General features: G+C 36.8%; 1 protein-coding gene across 5 annotated transcripts in view; it reads left to right on the top strand.

Moving 5' to 3' along the window:
• The window catches only part of CLIP4 (CAP-Gly domain containing linker protein family member 4), a 118500-nt gene extending 96719 nt beyond the window's left edge, over positions 1-21781 (top strand). For all 5 annotated transcript variants that reach the window (XM_063695976.1, XM_019021236.4, XM_063695975.1 and 2 more), the window contains 4 exons: positions 1444-1567; positions 5068-5132; positions 12289-12361; positions 19555-21781. In XM_063695976.1, coding sequence (XP_063552046.1) covers positions 1444-1567; positions 5068-5132; positions 12289-12361; positions 19555-19876 — 584 coding nt within the window. In that variant the 3' untranslated portion in view covers positions 19877-21781. The remainder of the gene's footprint in view (positions 1-1443; positions 1568-5067; positions 5133-12288; positions 12362-19554) is intronic.
• The last annotated feature ends 304 nt before the right edge of the window (positions 21782-22085 follow it).

Genomic DNA, 22085 nt, shown 5'->3' with positions numbered 1-22085 from the left:
TGAGGGAGGTCATATTTGGTCTCATCAGCATTTTTTATCAGTGCCACCTTGGAAAGAAAATTAACATTTAAATGGGAAGATATCCATACCACACCACTGCCAATGTGTAGTCTTTATTGTTAACACTTGTCATATGTATTTCTGCTGTATGCTACATGTTTCCAAGAGTTACATGGTTAACATTAGCAATTATATGGTAAATTAAAATGGGAAAATGCAAAAATTATATAGGAAAGCATAAAAGGCAGAAGCAAGTAAAACTTGGAAAATTGTAACTGTAGCACTGAGAAATAACAGTGGCAACCAGACTAACCTGGTTTAGGACATTTGGAAATGTGATGACCTATTTTCAGAGCGTTAGTGCAGCTTAACAATAGTTTTGTAACATTACTTGTATTACATAGTAGGAAATGGACTCAGGTATCATCTTTTTATACATAGAGGAAAAAAATTAAGAACTTGTGCGTTGGTTTTTTAGAAGGCATATAATTAACTCTTTGAACTAGTAATCTGGAAGAAACACTATTTTTGTAATTTGTAATAAGTTTCTTGATATTTATGTCCTGTTTTTTTACTTGATACTGATTTTATAAGAGACCAAATACAATTACTACTGTACACTCCTTTTAAATCACAAATAAATGGACTACTAGATACTTCTAATTGGTCTTGAGGCACCCTCAATTAGAAAATCCTTATTTTAGGATTTTGTGTCCATTTACCTTATATTGGGTAAAGCCACATTTAAAGCAACCTTGCTACTTTAATTTTAGGCTGTCTAGAAAAGGAAATCCTGTTATTTCCTTTGGAGTAGGTCCTTTTAAATACAAAAAGTCTTTAAAATAATTCTCCCTATTAGCTAACCTAAACCTTTTCATTTAGGTAAAAAAAAAAGATTTTTCTTTTTACCTTGGGTGGAAAAAAGAAAAAGCACTCATCATGATGTCTAGTGGTATTTTCTATAATATTTTTGTCCTTCTTTAATTATTTGAGCACTGTTTGTGGTGTTCTAATGTTAGGTGAGTAAGATGAAAAGATTGCGTGTTCATTTTATGATTTTTAAATCTCAATATTATGTTTCACTCTTTCACTGAAACACTATATTACCGAGTCAAGAACAGTTTTTATTGCAGCTTTTAGATACATTTTGGTCATATACTGTTTACACAATTGCCAATTCTTGCCAAATTTGTGTTTGTGCATTTTATTTTCCTCCTTTAATGTACTGCTCTGCAATTATACTTGTAAAATGTTTTTCCTGTTCACTTTTTGAATTTTCAAAGTTTACAGTTTTATAATTTGAAATCTTAATGAGTATCATGATCTTCCCTCATTTTGGTCATTTATGGAAATGTTAAAACACCTAGACTTTGGTTTTGTATAGTAGCATAACAGTTTTGGATAAAGTACAGATGCTTTTAAAATGCAATATTCATGTTCTAGGATATTGGTATGGTATAGAGCTTGAAAAACCCCATGGCAAGAATGATGGTTCAGTTGGAGGTGTGCAGTATTTTAGTTGTTCTCCAAGATATGGAATATTTGCTCCCCCATCCAGGGTGCAAAGGTGAGAGAATGAAATTTATGTTTATTTACAGAAACTTTTTGTAATTTGTAGTGGTTAATAGAGACACTAATTTTATATTAAAGATTTGCTCTGATTGTAGCTCATGTCTTCTTTCAAGGGGTTAACCAACCACCTTCTTCAGAGAGAAGGCTCATGGAAAGCTAAATTTGCTTTGCTGAGGATTTGCAATTTTAAAAACCTCCTTTATTCCTCATTTGCAAACCCTATGAGTATGTGTAGGCTATTAGAAGTGGCGTTTGCAGCTAAGAACAGTGAGAGCAGCAAGCTTAATCTGTCATGCAAACAAAAGTAAAAATGCTCTCTGATTGCTTCAGTCACATCCTAACTACATTAAATTTCCTGCCAGCAGGCACCCCATTCATTCTCCTACAAACCTAATGGAACCAAAATGGCTTTTTCCTCTGATTTCTTTAGTTTTCAAAAATAGATAGGCAGTAGATCTTTGGGGGAAGTGAAACTTCAAGGATTTTTATATAATATATCTCCTTGGTGTTTCTTCTTAAGATAGTATCTTTCATACCACCTCATCTGGTTTTAAAAAATAAGTTGAGCAGAAACAAAGTCCTCATAAAATTCCAGGTATCATTATGTGAAATGGCTTCTCTTATGCGCTGGAAGAAGTTGCTTGGTGTACCTTTTAGTGGATGGGAAATGGGATACTAATCTTTAAAGGAGAGATAACGTATATGGCATAATCACATTCATGAGACTAGACCTACGATCGCAATCTGGGAGTCTTGTCTAGTTTTCCCTTACAACTAGACTGTTGTGACTTTCTCCTGGCAGATTGAAGTTTTACATCCATTTCTCCCTCAATTTCTTTTTCTTAGTGAATCATTACATATTTGTTTAGTATTAATTTCCTTCTGTGATATATTTGACATAATTTTCTTCATATTTATGGTGATAACAGAATTTAACATACAACACTTTGTAGTTTATAAAGTATCTTCACTTAAGTGTTGTTTCATTTGATCCTAATATTGATCAGGTAAGCTGGAGAATAATAACTGTTACAAACATTTGTTGAGCATTTAGTGAGTGGGTGGGCTCTGTACAGTGTGCTTTAGATGCATACCTCATTAATTCCCCCAGACCCTGCGAGCTGTGAGTTATTAGGATCATTCCCATTTTGCAGATGAAGAAATAGGTTTCAAAGAGATAAGTGATTTAGCTAAAGTCATACAGCTAATTAGCCAAGGAGCTGGACTCAGCCCAGGTGTGTTACTTTGTAATCGTTTTGTTTTTCTGTAAGCCCTTGCTTTTAGATGGTTTGTTCTTTCTTTCTTTTTTTTTGTATTTGTTTTATAAATGAAGAAAAGGAAGTAGTAACTACGAATAGTGCTTATACATGCTGGGGTCTGTTTGCAGGGCCCTTCATGTATTAACCTGTTTACTGCTCTCCAGTAACCCTGTGGTGCAGGCACCATGTTCCCTCAATGAGGAAAGTAAGTCACAAGGGGTGACATGTGCTGTGCTCCCAGCTGGGGATTTGAACCCAGGTAGTCTAGTATCAGCATGTGTGCCCTTAACCGTAACCCTATAATGGTTAGAAGAGCTTCAGGGACATTCTTCAGGACATACATCTTGTAAATAATTGGTTTGGGAGTAAAATGCATGCTGAGTCACCAGTGAATCTTCTGTGTTCTCATGTTACTTTGGGCATATCTTCATCAAAACATTGCAGCAGTCTCTTACAAGTTTTGTTTGTTTCCTAGTCATGAGGACTGGGATTCTGCTTTTCATGTTTGATTACTCAGAGTACATAGTTTGGCATATTTTAGGCACGGTAAATATTGATCCAATCTGATTCCTAGTTCAGTGGTTTTATGCTGTAACAGCTTTTTCCTCCTCCTTTACGTTGTAAAGCCACTTTCTCATGGTTTCATCTTTTCCTTTTTGCTTTGTTTCTGGAGCACACGTTTTTTACTTTTTTTTGATTGCCTTCTATTTGGTTTTCTTTAAGGTGGTGCATTTAAAAAGCAGCCCCCTCTTAAAAAAAATAGGGCTGTCTCTAAATGAACTGCTATCTCAATCCAGCTGTCTTCCTGTCATCTTCTGATTGTCTCATTCATCATCATCAAATACTATTAAGTGTCTTTTAGCACTTATGCTGTGCTAGGCATTCTATAAGCGAATAAAACAGACATGGTCCCTGATTTTGAGGCGTTTCTAATCTGAACCAGCTTTGGAACTCTTGAAAGATACCACTGATCTTCAAGATGGAAGAATTTTAAACTAGGGACTGCTTGAGGACAGTCTTAATAAGGTAGTGTCCAGTCACAATCACACCTTGCATCTTCTTCCTTCTCAGGACTATGGCTGGCCTTTCCCCCCACCCCTTTCTGTTTGTAAAATGTGCTTCCTATCCCAGAATCTTTGCACATGTTATTTTTTCTGCTTGGATGGCTTTCTACACCCACCTACTATTGCCTAACTTTCACTTATTTAATATTAATCTTTCTTCTGCTAATATATGAATCAGTCAAAACTTCTTTAGAGAAACTCTAAGAAAACTCACTGACTAGGTTAATCACATACACACACAGACACACACACACACACACACACTGCTCAAGTGATCTTCATTAGCATAATATTCACTTTCTTAGTTCTTACTATTATTAGGCACTTAGTACTAATGAACTGATTACTTCTAGAATTCACTCCCTCTCAACTGTCTGTTACTACTTCATTCAAATATCCATTCTCTTCATAAAATCATATTCTTTGTGTCCATCAGTCTCTCATTGCAGTATGTTGTATATCATGTAAAAATGATGCCTATGAATTGTAATGTGAAATTGCAAATATTGCAAGAGTTGAAGGATTTCTTGATGGTAATAAGATATGCTGGAGGAAGTGATTGACAAATGAAGGCTTTCTAGATTTAGGTCACTAAACAGTTGAAAGAAAATGAGCCTGTCAGGATTGACTTTTTAAAGATAAAGAATGATTTGAATATCAAAAAATGCAGGAAAATCCATTGGGAAAGTGACCTTTATGATTGTGGCTTAGAGTCAAGTATAAAGTAAAAGATGTTGAATTGTATTAGCCATATAGTTTTACCAGAAAAATCACTCACACAAACTCAGCCAATATCTTTTTCTTTCAGCTTAAGAATTAGTGCCTTTTTCACAATATTGATCTAACATTTGTTAAGTTTAATATAAACTTATTTTCATATTTTTTAGTTTCACCTTTGAAGATGAGGTTACAAAGAAATTCAGGTCCATATTTTAGGTGAATTCACTTGAATTTTTTTCTACACTAATTATCTTTAGATAGTGAGAACCTCTTCTATTTAATTATTGTTTTTCTTCCATGCCAGATGGAAGTTCATTCCTGGCTTAAAATGGACCCTCCATAAATATTTGTCTGATGAATGACTACAATTGGTGTGAAAAACTTAGTTGATAACCAGTCTTAAACCTGAAGACCAGCTACTTCTAACGAGATGTCCTTTGTTTTATTCATAGAGTAACAGATTCCCTGGATACCCTTTCAGAAATTTCTTCAAATAAACAGAACCATTCTTATCCTGGTAAGACTACACAGTTTTGTGTTCCTAATCAATATTTCTTTGCTTTCATTTATTGAAAAATTTTTATTATGAGGTATCGTATACAAAAGGGTCTATAAACTGTATTTGTATAGTTTGTGTAATAATAGAACAAACATCTGTTACCTGTCCCCTGGCTGAAGAAGATGATAACCTGACCTGTAGAAACCCCTGAGTACCCCATCCCATCTCATCTGCCTTGCTCTTCATATACCCCATCCTCAGGTGGAGGAGTCTTGAATTGTACATTAATTATTCCCTTGATTCTCTTTATTTTTATCACCCATATATAGATATATCAATAAATAATATGTGTTCAGTTTTGTTTGTTTGCTATTTTGTTATTTAGCATTCCGTTGAAATATTCATTCCATAATTGATGGTTATTTGGGTTATATCCTGTTTCTTTTCTATTACAAACTATGTTCTTGTGCACACTTGAGGAAGTTTCTCTAGGATTCCCAGGTGTGGGATACCTGCGTCCTCCACCTTCCTAGGTAATGCCTGTCTGTCTGTATTGCATACTCTATCTGCCATGGACCAGAGCCTCTGCTTCTCCTCACCTCATTAGTACTTACCTTGTTTGATTTAGAAGTCTTTGCCTATCTGAAGGGCTTAAATGGTATTTCATTATGGTTTTAATTTGCATTTTCTGGATTACAAATGAGGATGAGCCTGTTTTCATGCTTATGGGCCATATGCATTTCCTTTATTATGAAGTACCTGTTCAAGTTTCTTGCCCATTTTCAGGGGGTAGTTTGTCTTTTATCTTACTAATTTGTAGGCTTCTTTGTGTATTTTGGGAACAAACATTTTGTCAATTTCATGTGTAGCAAATATCTTGCCTAGGTCGTTACTTGTCTTTTAGTATTTTTATTTATTGTTTTTGGTGTCTTTAGATTGGCAGAGCTCCTTAATTTTTTGTAGTCAAAATAGCAAAACAGGTTATGGTTTTCCCTTTTTTTTTTTTTTTTTTTTTTTTTGAGACGGAGTCTCTCTCTCTTGCCCAGGCTGGAGTGCAGTGGTGCGATGTCGGCTCGCCGCAAGCTCCGCCTCCCAGGTTCACACCATTCTCCTGCCTCAGCCTCCCAAGTAGCTGGCACTACAGGCGCCCGCCACCACGCCCGGCTAATTTTTTGTATTTTTAGTAGAGACAGGGTTTCATCGTGTTAGCCAGGATGGTCTCCATCTCCTGACCTCGTGATCCGCCTGCCTTGGCCTCCCAGAGTGCTGGGATTACAGGTGTGAGCCACCACGCCCAGCCTGCCCTTTTTGTTTTAAGAAATCTTTTCTTAAAATTGAAATTATGAAGATATTTTCTTATATTGTTTTCTAAAAGATTTATATTTTTGTGTTTGCCATGTGTCAGTTTAGTCAGAATTGATTTTGTGTATGGTAAGGATCTAATTTCTTTCTTTTTTTTTTTTTTTGCATGGATAACCATCTATGAAAAAATGATTTGTATGATACCAATCCTTAAATAATTGTTGAGATTAATTTTATGGCCCACCCTAATAGGATGTTGTTTTAATTTGAAATTCCCTAGTGTTTTAATTTGGAATTTTCTAAGGATGTTTGATGATGTATTAGTTGCTAGGGATGCTGTGACAAAGTACCACAGACTGGGTGGTTGAAACACAGAAATTTATTTTCTCACAATTTCGGAGGCTCTAGAAGTCTGAGATCAAGGTGTTGGCAGGTTTGGTTTATTCTAAGGCCTTTCTCTATGGCTTGTAGATGGCCTTCTATCTCTGGTGTCTTCATGTGGTCTTTTTCACTGTGTGTGTGTGTGTGTGTGTGTGTGTGTGTGTGTGTGTGTGTGTGTGTCCCACTCTCCTCATAAAGACACTAGACATGTTGGATTAGAGCCTATCCATATAACCTCATTTAACTTAATTACTTCCAATTACATATGACCTCATTTTACCGTAATTATCTCCAAATATAGTCACATTCTGAAATGCCAGGAGGTTAGGACTTCAGCATATGAGTTTTTGGGGGGCAAAATTCAGCCTGTAACAGATGCTGACTGTCTTTTCATATATTTATTTGCCATCTCTTTTTTGTATTTTTTTTTTTTTTTTTTTTTTTTTTTGAGACGGAGTCTCGCTCTGTCGCCCAGGCTGGAGTGCAGTGGCACGATCTCGGCTCACTGCAAGCTCCGCCTCCCGGGTTCACGCCATTGTCCTGCCTCAGCCTCCCGCGTAGCTGGGACTACAGGCGCCTGCCACCACGCCCGGCTAATTTTTTGTATTTTTTAATAGAGACGGGGTTTCACTGTGTTAGCCAGGATGGTCTCGATCTCCTGACCTCGTGATCCGCCCGCCTCGGCCTCCCAAAGTGCTGGGATTACAGGTGTGAGCCACCGCGCCCGGCCTTGTTTTTTTATTGACATAGTTGTACATATTTTTGGGATACATGTGATAATTTGATGCACGTATACAATGTGTAATCATTAAGTCAGGGTAATTGGGATATCTATCACCTCAAACATCGATCTTTTCTTTGTGTTGGGAATGTTATAATTCTTCTCTCCTAGCTATTTTTAAATATACTTAAATATACAATGTTGTTAACCGTAATTTTCCCCCTGTGCTGTTGAATACTAGAACTTATCCCTTCTATTTAACTGCATGTTTGTGCCCATTAGCCAACCTCTCTTTATCCCCCTTCCCACCCACACACCCCTCCCAGCCTTTGAGGCTAATCATTCTACTTTCTACCTTCACAAGATCCACTGTTTTAGCTCCTGCACATGAGTGAGAATGTGTGATATTTGTCTTTCTGTGCCTGGCGTATTTCACTTAACCTCCAGTTCCATCCATGTTGCTGCAAGTGACAGGATTTCCTTCTTTTTATGGTGGAATAATATTCCACTGTATTATGTTTATATACTATATTTTCTTTCTCCATTCATCCATTGGTGGACACTTAGGTTGATTCTATATCTTGGCTGTTGGGAATCGTGCTTCAGTAAACATGAGAGTGCAGCTATCTCTTCAATGTACTGATTTCCTTTCTTTTGGATATATACCAGCAGTGGAATTGCTGGATTATGTGATAGTTCTATTTTTAGTTTTTTGAAGAACCTCCATCCTGTTTTTCCATGATGGCTGTAACTACTGCCTATTCCCAACAGCATACAACAATGTCCCAATAACAGTGTGCTGTATCTTCTTTGATGATGTGCCTGTTCACATCTTCTGCTCATTTTAAAATTCTGTTTGCTATTTTCTTGTTGTTCTTTGTATATTTTGAATACCAAACATGTATCAGACATGTGTTTTGCAACTATTTCCCCCAGTCTGTGACTTGTCTTTTCATTCTCTTAACAGTGTATTTCACAGAGCAGAAGCTTTTAGTTTTAATGAAGTTCGAGTTACCAGTTTTTTATTTCGTGAATTGTGCTTTGGTGTTTTATCTAAAAGTCATCATCAAACCCAAGATCACTCTGATTTTTGTCCTGTGTTATCTTCTAGGAGTTTTATAGTTTTGTGTCTTATAAGATCTATGATCCATTTTGAGTTAATTTTTGGGTAAGATGTGAGGGTCTGTATCTAGACTTTTTTTTTTTCATATGTGAATGTCCAGTTGTTCGAGTATTATGTGTTGAAAACACTGTCTTTTTTCCATTGAATTGCCTTTGCTCTTTTTTCAAAGATCAGTTGACTAATTTATATTGGGCTATTTTTGGGCTCTCTGTTCTGTTTCATTGATCTATTTGTCTCATCTTTTGCCAGTACCACACTGTCTTGATTACTGTAGCTTTATAGTAATTCTTCAGGTTGAGTAGTGTCAATCCTCTGGTTTTGATCTGCTTCTTCAATGTTGCGTTGGTTATTCTGGGCCTTTCACCTGTGTATATAAACTTCATAATCAGTTTGTCAATATCCATAAAATAACTTGCTGGGATTTTAATTGGGATTGCATTGACTATATAGATCAAGTTGGGAAGAACTGACATGTTAATATTTAGTCTTTTTACCTATAAACATGGACTTTCTCTCCATTTATTTATATCTTCTTTGATTTCTTCCATCAGAGTTTTATAGTTTTCCTCATAGAGACTTTGTACATGTTTTGTTAGATTTATACCTATGTATTTAATTGTTTGGCATTAATGTAAGTGGTGTTGCTTTCATAATAATATATTTTTTTTACCTTATACCAACTTTCTTTTGGTTAAGTATTTGCCGAATATATCTTTTTCTGTCCATTGACTTGTAACCTTTCTATGTTCTTATATTTTTAGAATATTTCTAAATGGCATATAGTTAAGTTTTCCTTTTTTTTTTTTTTTTTTTTTGAGATGGAGTCTTGCTGTGTCGCCCAGGCTGGAGTGCAGCGGCACGATCTTGGCTCACTGCAAGCTCCATCTCCCGGGTTCACGCCATCCTCCTGCCTCAGCCTCCCGAGTAGCTGGGACTACAGGCACCCACCACCACGCCCGGCTAATGTTTTGTATTTTTAGTAGAGACGGGTTTTCACTATGTGAGCCAGGGTGGTCTCGATCTCCTGACCTTGTGATCTGCCCGCCTCGGCCTCCCAAAGTGCTGGGATTACAGGCGTGAGCCACCGCGCCCGGCCTAGGTTTTACTTTTTTAAAAAAATCTGACAATCTTTCTTTTAACCTGAGAGTCTTACTCATTTGCATTTATTGTAATTACTGATATACACTGATATTTTTGTTATCTTATTTGTTTTGTATTCACTTTTTTGTACTTAATAAGTGATTTTTGTTTCTTGACTTTATTCTGGCTATATTCCCACCCTCTGTTTTTTTTTTTTCATTCTGTTTACTGCCTCTACTTGTGTAGAAGTTATAGTCTATGAATATGCTTCTTAGTAATTACTGTAGATAATTTAACATTGATACTTGGCAAAGTCTAAAGTTAATGATTTTTATCCTTTCTCAATAATAGAAAATCATTAGAAACTGAGTTGTCCAGTTTGTATTTTATTTCTCCTATAAATTTGATATTATCGTAATAGTTTTATATTGTAATGTTACTCTCATATTTCCCAGTGTCTTTACTCATTAACCCTCAGAATTTCTACTTGGGATCATTTTTAAAATTTCATGTATATAAAATTTCTTTTAGAAAGGGTCTGTTGGGTAACAAACTCTTTGTTTTTGTCTTTTCCAATGATAATTTTACTGGGTGTAGAATTTTAGGTTTAAAGATATTTTCCCCCTGCATATTGACAGTATCGTTGTGCTGTTTTTGGCTTCTGTCATTGTTGATGAGACGTCATCTGTGAGTCTAACTAATTCATATTGTTGTTTCACTATCATGTCTAGGTAGAGATTTCTTTTTGTTTGGCATTACGGATTTTTCTGTATCTGGGAGTTGATCAATTCTTTACAATTCTTATTTATTATAATTAGAATAGTTTCTCCTTTATTATTTTTCTTAGCTCCTTCTGAAACTCTGTTTAGTAGTATGTCGGACCTTCTCATTTTCTTTCCCATGCGCGCTCATATTTCTCACAACTTGTCACTCTAGACTATATTTTGGATATCTTTAGACCCATCATTCTGTTTCTTGATTCTCTCTTCAGCTGTGTTTATTCTGCTGCTTAATCCGGCCATAAAGTTTTAAAATTATAAAAATTGTCTTTTTTTCTTTTTTCAAATCTGCTTGCAACTTACCATTGCAATTCTTTCCCCATATTTTCAATTTTTTCTTTTATGTCTTTAAATATTTAAAGTATTATCTTTTATTTTGTGTTAAATAATTCAGTATCTAAAGCCTTTGTGAGTCTGATTCTGCCATCTGTTTCTGTTGAGACTAACTTATGGTTTGCCTTCTTTCCTTGTGAGTTTTGTAATTTATTCTTGTGAGATGCTTGTTTTGCTCAGAATTTTATATATAAAAATTCTTTGAGGCCTGGGTTGATGTTGCCAGAGAAGATTGTATCTACCTGTGCCAGTTGCCTGGAGGCACTGCCAACCTGGGACTTTAATTTATAGTCTCTGCAACATATTTTTGTATTACAAGATAACATGAATTTCATTTATGGTAACAAGTTCTGAGGGGAGAAAATTTTGTCTCCTACTGAGGATTAAGGTTGACATAAGTGACTTTCCTTTGTCTTCATCTGAACGATGTTTCGTTTTGTTTCTCATTTCACCTTGCACTGAGAGTGAGCTGTTTGGGATCCTCACTTTAACCAAGAATCTTTTGTGAGAATCTCCATTTGGAGGCCCTGGGCTTTATTTTCTTCCCTGTCTCCTGTGCAGCCAGTAAGGTGAAAGCCCAGGTTCTCTGGAATTCAGTGGAAAGCCTGCTGGTATAAGATGGTCAATTACTTTGGTGCTTGGAGGCCTCTGATGGTTTCCCTTTTTTGTTTTTAGCTGCTTTGAAATTGTGCCTTTTGCATCAGCTTGATAGTATTTTTTAAAAATTATAGTTTTAAACTAAAATTGTGTCAATCAAAAGATTCATTCAGCACATCTGGTCTGCCATAACTGGCCAGGCTGGAAATCTTGTTTCTTTTTAAAAACATCTTTTTAAAAATTTACCTCTTGTGAAGTGTTTTTACTTCTGTTGTATTATTTGGAGAGGCCAACAATCAAAAGCTCTGAAGTTAATTGTTCAATGTTTTATAAATGATTGTATCTTTTAAACCATTTTATCTTTTTCTTTTTTATATGATTATCAAGATTATCATATTTGATAGTAAAAATAATCAGCTTTATAAATGTGTAATTCAATTTTATTTGATTTTTAAGAAATCTTATAATGAAATTCTCCAAAAGTAATGTCATGCTCTTCACTTATTCATCTGTGTGTATAGTTTGATCATGAAAGTAAAGATGAAAATTTGTTAAGAAATCTAAACTACCATTATATTCTGTATACTTACCTTCTCTGCTTTCTTTTCTTTTTTCTTTTAATGAGATAGGATCTCACTCTATTGCCCGGGCTGGTCTTGAACTCCTAAGTTCAAGCAGTCTTCCCACTAGGCCTCCCAAAGTGCTGGGATTACAGTTGTGAGCCACCGTGCCAGCCTGCTGTTTTGAAAGAAACATTTAATATAATAGAACATCTATAGAAGAAGTGATAAAATATCATTTTAAATAAGGACTGAAAGCTTATATTTTTCCTCTTCTAACCCCAACTTTCATATTTAGGTTTTAGGAGAAGTTTTAGCACAACTTCTGCTTCTTCCCAAAAGGAGATTAACAGAAGAAATGCTTTTGCCAAGTGAGTATTAAGAAGATTTAGAAAAACACCTTTCAAGATGAACATGATGGGATTCTGTGAAGAAAGAAAAGTGGAGTGCTGTATCTTTTGCATTGCTTGGTAGAGTTTTAACACGTAGGAGAAAAGGTGTGATAAGTGTATTGAGAAGAGTTCTTCCTCCCTCCTTTGCAAGCGCAATTAAAAATGTCACCAGTGACTAAAACTAGTGCACTGCATATATTTTATCTTCATAGAGGTCAGAACTGTTAATACAAGTTAAAGGAATTTACATATTGTCTTTTCATTAAGTAGGGTGGATTGCTTTTAAACTCTCCTTAAGTAATGAGAGATTTGATTTAATATTGTCAGTGATACATGAAAGAAATGTAAGGCGTAATCTTACAGTTATTTTGAAAAATGCTCCCAATTCCTCTTAAGAGTATAATGCTCAAAAAAGCCTTTTTTTTGGTTTTGTTTTAGAGAGAATGCCCTTTTCTCTTTTTCATTTTTGTTTATCTCCCTGAGACCCACTTCACTACCCCCCAGTGGTTTTCTGAAGCATTTTCACTTTAGAGCAATATGAGGCTTTTCCAGACTGATTGGGTTTAGAGGTGCTGCCAGTTAATCTATGAATAATACCCTAGGGGAAAAGGCTTAGCTGCTTAGGGAAGTAAGTAAGTAATGGGACCCTAGGAGCCACGAGAAATTAGAGCCCAGAGGCTAGAACTTGATGTCCCACTGGGGATAGGCAGGTCATTTCTTTACCTTCTGGCATGAAGGTATTGGCAAGCTTCACAGAGATCTGAAATTTCATGGGAGAAACCTGGCTCATCCTGAGGACTGTTAGGTACTGTTGAGAGGGTTGGGTGGGGCTGTTTTTCTCCCTTCCTCAAAACCATCACCAATTTTGAGAATTTTGAAGGTCTTCTTGCTTGAGTAGCTGAAGGAGTTTAAGGGCAGTCAGTTTATGCTCCAGTTTATTGAAGATATTCAAGAGTTCTTAGGCAGAATGGAAGAAGCTGCTAAGAAGAAACACCCAGGAAATAAAGGATTCTGAAGGGGGAGAGGTGTCCAAATCAGTGTCGAGATGTTGGTGAGTGGAAGAACATGATACAGAGAAGCAAGGGAAGGAGAAAACAATCTGAGCCCTGGGAATTATACAGCAGGTATGGTTATACACAAGACGCTCTGCAGACGTGAGGTGGAAATATCAGTACTTCCCTGTTTTCTCTAAAAATAAAAAAGCTTTAGTAATATTTATACAGGTTAACACTAGTCCCTTAAAAATATACTTTTATTGAGGATAGAGAATAAACTTTTTTTTCTTTTTTAAATTTTTTTATTTTTGAGACAGAGTCTTGCTCTGTCACCCAGGCTGGAGTGCAGTGGCGTGATCTCAGCTCACTGCAAGCTCCGCCTCCCGGGTTCACGCCGTTCTCCTGTCTCAGCCTCCCAAGCAGCTGGGACTACAGGCGCCTGCCACCACACCCGGCTAATTTTTTGTGTTTTTAGTAGAGACGGGATTTCACTGTGTTAGCCAGGATGGTCTCGATCTCCTGACCTCGTGATCTGCCCACCTTGGCCTCCCAAAGTGTTGGGATTACAGGCGTGAGCCACCGCACCCGGCTGAGAATAAACTTTTTAAATTATTTATTTATCTGTTTTTACTCATAAAGTGTGCAACCAAAATGTTTGGTGATCATTGTTCTCAGAAACAAAAGAAAGGGTTTCAGGTGCTGGCAGGCACTAGGACATTTGTCCCTGCTCTTAGGGGTGAGGGAGACAGGGCAGTGCTCGATGGCCTTCTGCCAAGGGGCCAGAGTTGATTGTGTGTTGTGCTGTTGTTAACCTGGAGACATGGTGTTAACACATGGAGACACGTGTATTGAGAAAGTGTGTTTCTTGAGATTCATCAAACTCTGCTCCATGTCCTTGCTTATTCGTATGGAAATAAATGATACTTTGAGAAGAAATGTGGATAATCTAGTCAGAGATGATGGACATTCTTGGGTAGAAACTTGAAGGCCTTAGAGGGCACGTTTGGCCCCTGTGAGTGAAAGCAAGCTGGGAGAGGAGAAGGAACAGATTTTTCTAGATCACGTATAGAAATGGTAGTGAGGAATGCGTTTCATCCCGAGGAAGACATGGCAGAAAGGGGGAGGGAAGCAGCTCTGTCTTCAGAACACTGTATGTCCAGTGCCAAGAATGAGCTTGAGATTTTTACCATGGTCGTCAAAGGGACCTGATAGGCATGAGGCGTCGATTCTCCTTCACTCTGCGGATGTCTACATCCCGCCTGGGATCTGTCTCCTGTCCTGTTGTTACCAACTCACTTCAACTCTTCTCCATGTTATCACCAGGGCCTGCTCAAAAATCCTCACTGGGTCCTGTCTGTAGAACCTGGCTCATTGGCATGGTTTGGTCAGCCCAAATTTGATTGTCTTTAGGCAGAACTGATACCATCCAGTTGGCCACAGGTCTGTCCTCTCACATCATGTGCTTGGGTTTGTTTTCTGCCTGTCCCTTAAAGCTTTTGAATTCTCAAACACAGAATGAAGTCCAGATTCATTGGCCTAGCATTCGAAGACCTACACGATTGGCTCTTGCGTTTCCCTGACTTTTTTTTCATGGTAATATCCTTACAGGTGATTGCAGTTCTCTAAACTGTATGCTTTTCAGGAATATAAAAAGTAAATACACAGTTTGGCCAGGCACAGTGGCTCATGCCTGTAATCTCAACACTTTGGGAGGCTGAGGTGGGAGGATCACTTGAGGTCAGGAGATCGAGATCATTTTGGCCAACATGGTGAAAGCCCCTGTCTATTAAACTGCAAAAAATTAGCCAGGTGTGGTGGCTTGTACCTGTAGTCCCAGCTACTCAGGAGGCTGAGGCAGGGGCATCACTTGAACCTGGGAGGCAGGGGTTTCATTGAGCCAAGATCATGCCACTGCACTCTATCCTGGCAACAGAGTAAGACTCCGTCTCAAAAAAAAAAAACAAAAAAAAACAAACAAAAAAAAAACAAAAAAAAAAAACAAAAATTAGCTGGGCATGGTGGCAGGCACCTGTAATCCCATCTACTTGGGATGCTGAGGCAGGAGGATCACTTGAACCTGGGGGGCAGAGGTTGCAGTGAGCCTAGATTGCTCCACTGCACTCCAGCCTGGGTGACAGAGCAAGACTCTGTTTCAAAAAAAAAAAGTAATATATATATTTTTCTCAGATGACGATCTCTGCGTTTCCTTTTCTGTGTGCCTATCTTTCAAGTTGGCAGAAATGTCATTTCCCCCACTAACGTGTCTTTCTTGAGGCTTTAAGGGAGAAGAGACGTCTTCCTCTTAGCTCATTCTGCACTGTGTACAGTCTTTATTGTAGTATTTATAACATTTTACTGATTATTATGTACAAATACCTAGAACATAGCCCCATGCCTGCCATTTCATAGGTGGCCAATAAATATTTTTGAATGAGTAAACAGAGCTCTCAAACATACCATAATTCTAAGTGTCTCAATTCTCTGGCTTTTGAGCTTTGACATACCTTGAATCAAATAAATCATTCTTATTAGAATGTTAAGTGTTTACCCAACCCATTAATTTTTGGTTTAGATGTTGAATCCATTATTTACTTGTTTCTTTAAAAGCTTTTTTGTTTATGAAAGTTGTACAATATTTGAAAAATGAAGAAAAACCAAATGTAAAAAGGTCATCTGAAATTTTGTTACCTAGATGAGATTATCACTGTTAGCATTTGGTATATACTTTTCCAATTGTTTTCCTAATGCATGTGTCTGAATTTTTTTTTTGTTTGAGACAGAGTTTCACTCTTGTTGCCCAAGCTGGAGTGCAATGGTGTGATCTTGGTCACTGCAACCTCTGCCTCCTGGGTTCAAGTGATTCTCCTGCCTCAGCCTCCTGAGTAGCCGGGATTACAGGCCCATGCCACCATGCCTAGCTAATTTTTTGTATTTTTAGTAGAAACGGGGTTTCACCATGTTAGCCAGGCTGGTCTCGAATTCCTGACCTCAGGTGATCCACCTGCCTCAGCCTCCCCAAATTCAGGGATTACAGGTGTGCACCACTGTGCCTTGCCATGTGTCTGAATTTTTAAGTAAAGGGAGATGAATCATATTCCATATGCCCATTTCAAAGCTTTCCCCTGTATATCGTGCTCATATTGCCATATTCTTTAATAGCTTCCTTCAGCGTGACTTTTGCAATGTTTTTAAAGACTGTGCTGTGATATGAAAACATTTTTATGACACAATAATAAATGAAAAAAATCAGAATTTAACTAGTAATAGATGCCAGACTTCTAAAACATGTATTGAACTCTCCCCTTCCTTACTCCCTTCCCAATACTTCCTATCTCTTTCTCTGCATATATGTGTGTGTGAGTATGTTTTTCAGTATTTATTTATTTATTTATTTATTTATTTATTTATTTATTTATTTATTTGACAGAGTCTTGCTCTGTCGCCCAGGCTGGAGAGCAGTGGCACTATCTCAGCTCACTGAAACCTCTGCCTCCTGAGTTCAAGCGATTATCATGCCTCAGCCTCTTGAGTAGCTGGGATTACAGGCGCCTGCCACTGTGCCCTTCTAAGTTTTGTATTTTTTGTAGAGCCAGGGTTTCACCATGCTGGCCAGGCTGGTCTGAAACTCCTGGCCTTAAGTGATCTGCCCGCCTCAGCCTCCCCAAGTGCTGGGATTATAGGCATGAGCCACTGCGCCCAGCCTCTTTTTTTCAGTTTATGCATTAAAGGTCTTTATTTGCAGTTTATTTTAATATAGAGGAGTGGTGAGAGTCATATCCTTTTTCTCAGCTAATTTTTACAGCACTCCTGATTCAATGTTCACTCCTTTTTCACTGCTTTGAAGTTTTACTTTTTAATCACATGCAAAATAATTATGTCTATTTTTCATTTTTCTAGAATATGTTTTCTATGTCATTTAAAACTACATTCTTATGCCAGAGCCACATTGTTTTAACTATTTTAACTTTATAATTTAACCTAACGGCAGCGTAAACCTTGCCTCATTATTTTTCAACCTTTTCTTAATTGCCAGTACCCATTCTGTTTGTGAAGAGAGCCTGGCCTTTGCGCTTATACAGCCATGGATCTGAGCCTCATCTTTGCTCTTTTCATCTCTCTGACCTTAGGCACATAGCTTAGTTTTTCTGAGCCTCAGATTCTTCTTCCATTACAAGGAGGTAATAATCCCATCTTCCCTGGTTTGGGTGAGATCGAAAGAGATAACGTATGTGAAGTGTTAGGTACCTAGTAAGTGTTCAGGAAATGATAGCTATTGTCATTATTCATGTGAAAATTACAGTAATTTTGTCAGGTTACAAAAAACATCCATCTGGGGAGAATTAACCTATATACATTTCTATTTAGTAACAGAGCTCTTCCATGTATGTTCTTCAGTAAAGATGTATGCTTTTTCTTATAGGTATTACATGTTTCTTTATTAAATTTATTATTGTATTTGTGCATTTGACATGTAAATAATTTAAGACTATTTTCTAATTAGAATTCTATCACTTACTGGCAGATGTGGCTTAGAATAAATCTCTGAGCCTCAGTTTTCCTATCCATTAAAATTAGTCATCTTCCTTTCTTATAGGGTGGTTAATAGGAACAAATGAGACATTGTGTGTGACAGTGTATTAAAAATATAGAAAGTGAAATGAAATATGAAATAAGTAAGACCCAGATTCTGTTTCACAACAAGATCCTGTGTAGTGTTAGTAACAAGTTCTGTGTTGAATCTCCTGTGGGGTAGGGAGAGGGGTTTCTTTTGGAGGAGAGGTGGCATGGGATAGAGGATGGAAGGCACCAGGTAGTTTCGATGGTTTCTTTCTGGCCGTTTTAGAAGGTCTCAGCTCAGGGAGCAACAAGACCCTGGTCATGTTTCTATTGTGGGTGAATATCAGGGTCAGCTACTTGCAGTGGACAGTGCAGGCAGCTCTGGGGCAATATAGCCTTGAGGCCTTGGATAAGTGCACTGGGGAGTCCCATGCCTCGTTATCAGGTTGTGGTGGTGGTGAGTGCTAGGAGACATTCTTGCACACTTTAAGGAATGTTATGTTGTAGGGAGAAGGAGAGGCAGCTGCTCAAGGCACCTCAGACCCTTGTTAGTGTTAGTGGCTGGGAGGGTGCTAAACCTTTAACCGTAACTGGAGTTCATACATAGAACATACATACATATGTGTATAGATATTTCCAAAGTTGTAGATTTACAGTTTTTAAAATTTGTTTGCATATGAAAAAATATTTTTTAAAGTGAACAAAAAATAATTTAAATTTACTACACTGTCAAAATACTAGATTCTTTTTGCTTTATTTGATAATATCGATAGCAATTAAAACAGCCAAAATACTAGATTCTTTCTTTTTGCTTTATTTGATAATACTGGTAGAAATTAATTAGGTATAAGTGTATTTTTTTCTAATTGCTATTTTACTGAAAGCATATATATGTATGTGTGTGTGTGTGTGTACACATGTATATATATATATATGGCAAATGAAATCTTAAATCCAGAATGGGGTAGTCTTAAAATAGCGCAAAAGACAAAAACTTTTAAAATGTTAAACAGAAGTACAGTTGAACTTTGAGTAATGAGTGCAGGGGTTAGGAGTGCCATCCCCTGCTTGCCTGCAACAGTTGAAAATCAGTGTATAACTTTGGACTCCCCCAAAACTTAACTACTGATAGCCTGTTGTTGACTGGAAGCCTTACCTATAACATAAACAGCTGATTAATACATATTTTGTATGTTACATATAGTATGTACTGTATTTTTACTATAAAGAGAAAAAAATGTTAAAGTCATAGGGAAAATATATTTACTATTCCTGAAGTAGAAGCGGATCATCATAAAGATCTTCTTCATTGTCCTCACTTTGTGCAGGTTGAGGAGAAGGAGGAAGAGAAGGGGTTGGTCTTGCTGTCCCAGGTGGCGGAGGTGGAAGAAACTTCTGTGTATGCGTGGACCCACGTACTTCAAACCTGTGTAGTTCATGGGTCAACTGTATACTCTAAAACTGCTATTTAAAATTTAAAAATCAAGTTGTGACCATAAAGTATTCTTTTTTGGGAACTGAATGAATGAATTCTGAATCTGGCAGTGGAAATGAATATGATGCATTGCATTATGTGGCTTCAGCACTAAATAATTTTTCCCATTTTTCCCTTCCGCACAGATCGAAAGCTGCTCTGCGTCGCAGTTGGAGCAGCACCCCCACTGCAGGTGGCATTGAAGGGAGTGTGAAGCTGCACGAGGGGTCTCAGGTCCTGCTCACGAGCTCCAATGAGATGGGTACTGTTAGGTACGTGGGCCCCACTGACTTTGCTTCAGGTATCTGGCTTGGACTTGAGCTCCGAAGCGCCAAGGGAAAAAATGATGGGTCAGTGGGTGACAAGCGCTATTTCACCTGTAGGCCGAACCATGGAGTCTTAGTTCGACCGAGCAGAGTGAGCTATCGGGGAATTAATGGGTCAAAACTTGTGGATGAGAATTGTTAAGCTTCTAAAATATTAAGAAAGCTCAAATATATATATTTGGTGTAAATAAAGAGTCCATGGTAAATGGTTTACTTTATTTAGCCATATTAAAATTTTGAAAATATAGTTATCTTCTTAAAAACCATTATAACAATTTAGAGAGAGTTCTTTACAAAGCCATGAATATGAACTATGGGGAATCATGGTTCTTTTAAAGCAATTTTCAAAATAAGTACCAATTAAAGCTTTAGGTCCCAAGAAGATTCTGGGACTCAGGAAGAAAAAGTGCCATCAGGTGACCAGCTGTTGCATTTCTTGCTTATTCTGTTTTGTTTTTGCACATCATATTGGATTTTTCTTAGTGCCCTAATTGTGAAGGGTTTCTCTAGCTTTGGTTATGTATAATGTTCACGTGACCTTTTTTTGTCAAGCATTTTTGGAATTTTTCTTTCTTTCTGTGCTTTATTACTAATAAGTCCAATGAGTGAGTAGTAGCTAGATGACTAGTATGTAGTTTTATATTTTGGTAAGATTATTTGCCCTTTCAGAAATGCCTCATCTAAAGATACATGATAATTTTGGAGTTGGAAGGGGCCTTAGAGGCTCTCCAGCTCTGCTTCTTGCCCATTGCCAAATACTGAAATGGAAGCCCGTCTTACCTGGGGTCACTAACTGGTTGGTTAACTGAGCTAAAAATAGACTGTGGGTCTCCTCACTTGTGGCCCAGTGCTCTTTCTGCTATACAAAATGTCTAATCTCAGATTTTTCTTCTGCTGCTTGACTGCTTCATCTGGATGAACTACAAAAAACCCATGATTAAGGTTTATGAATTCAAGTAATAATTAGATTTTTTTTTGCACAGACTTACTTAACTTCCTTATTGGATATATTTGTAACACATAAACACAAAGCACTTTTCAAACATGATGCACTTTTATCTTTGTGAAGAATTTACTGTCCTTTCCTCCTGGGATATGAGAAACATTTTAAAAAACGTATTTAACAGAAGAGAGCAAATAAAGATATATCAGGAAGGATGTATTATTTACTTAAATGTTTATAATATCTGGATTTTTTTTGTTTTATTACTCATAGAACTGGTGTTTGCTGTTTTTATTTCTCTAATTGTTGCAGAGTTCTGCCTGTTACAAAGCTACAGAACTGTATTTTTATTTTCCTTCTTGAGCACATGTTAACAAACTAAGCTTCACATTAGAGTGATGTCATAATGTAAAATGTTTGCATTGTGGTTAGGTATTGAAGTTTATGTCCTGTCTGTGTAAAGATTCATCTTTTATTGTAAATATTTAGACTTTACCACAGAAATATTGGAACAGTTTGCTTTATAAGATTAAAAAGCATCCTTCAGAATGGAGCTTGCCTTGTGCTTAGAAATAATATGTTGAACTATTTTGCAATATACTATTTTAAATCTAAATTCTGTCACTTCGCTGCCTTTTTAAAATAGTGTGGTGTTTCAAATATTGCTAGAGCTATTTTCCTGAAATACATTTGCAAAGTAAGGCTGCTTTGTAATCAAGGAATATTTTTATTGATTGAAGGAAATGACTGTACTGCGATTCAAAAGTAAACTTATTTTATTATACAGATTATTTCTTAAAAACTCTATTTATACCTTAACATGAAATCCATGACCACACCAAACTTGGTTATTCATAATTTTTCCTGTTAAATATAAAACACTGTAAGTTAAAAACAGTAATGCCAACATTGAATTTATTTTTGAGGTCAAAGAACCAGTTTTCTCTTTATATTTAGATGAGGATTATTAAGTCCATATAACATATATGTTTACATATACTATACATGCAAATTAGGTGTTTTCATTTGTGTTTTGCTTATGAAATGTCATTTAAAGTTCACTTCTTGAGCATCAATAAAAAGGGAAGCTGTGTGGTTTTGGAATGGTATCTTGTCATTTACCCTATTTGCAACTCTCCTTTTCTCAGTAACTCAGAGTGCATATGCTTTGAACTTTTTCCTCACGGTAATGGCTTGGATTTGTCCTATCCCTATAAAGAGTATTAAAAAGTATCATGCTTTCTACTCAACAATCTATGTTCATAGCCACCATCCTATTAGTATTGTTTTGATGAATAGTGAGTCTTTTAAGAAAAGAATGTATTTCTACAGTTGGGATTTCACTTGTCTATTTAGGGTAGGATGGAACACTTTGAATTTAGATTAAAAAATAGAAATAATTAACTGC

This window comes from Gorilla gorilla, chromosome 12 (assembly GCF_029281585.2).
Source record: "Gorilla gorilla gorilla isolate KB3781 chromosome 12, NHGRI_mGorGor1-v2.1_pri, whole genome shotgun sequence".
Lineage (NCBI taxonomy): Eukaryota > Metazoa > Chordata > Mammalia > Primates > Hominidae > Gorilla > Gorilla gorilla.
This window is presented reverse-complemented; position numbering and strand designations above follow the sequence as displayed.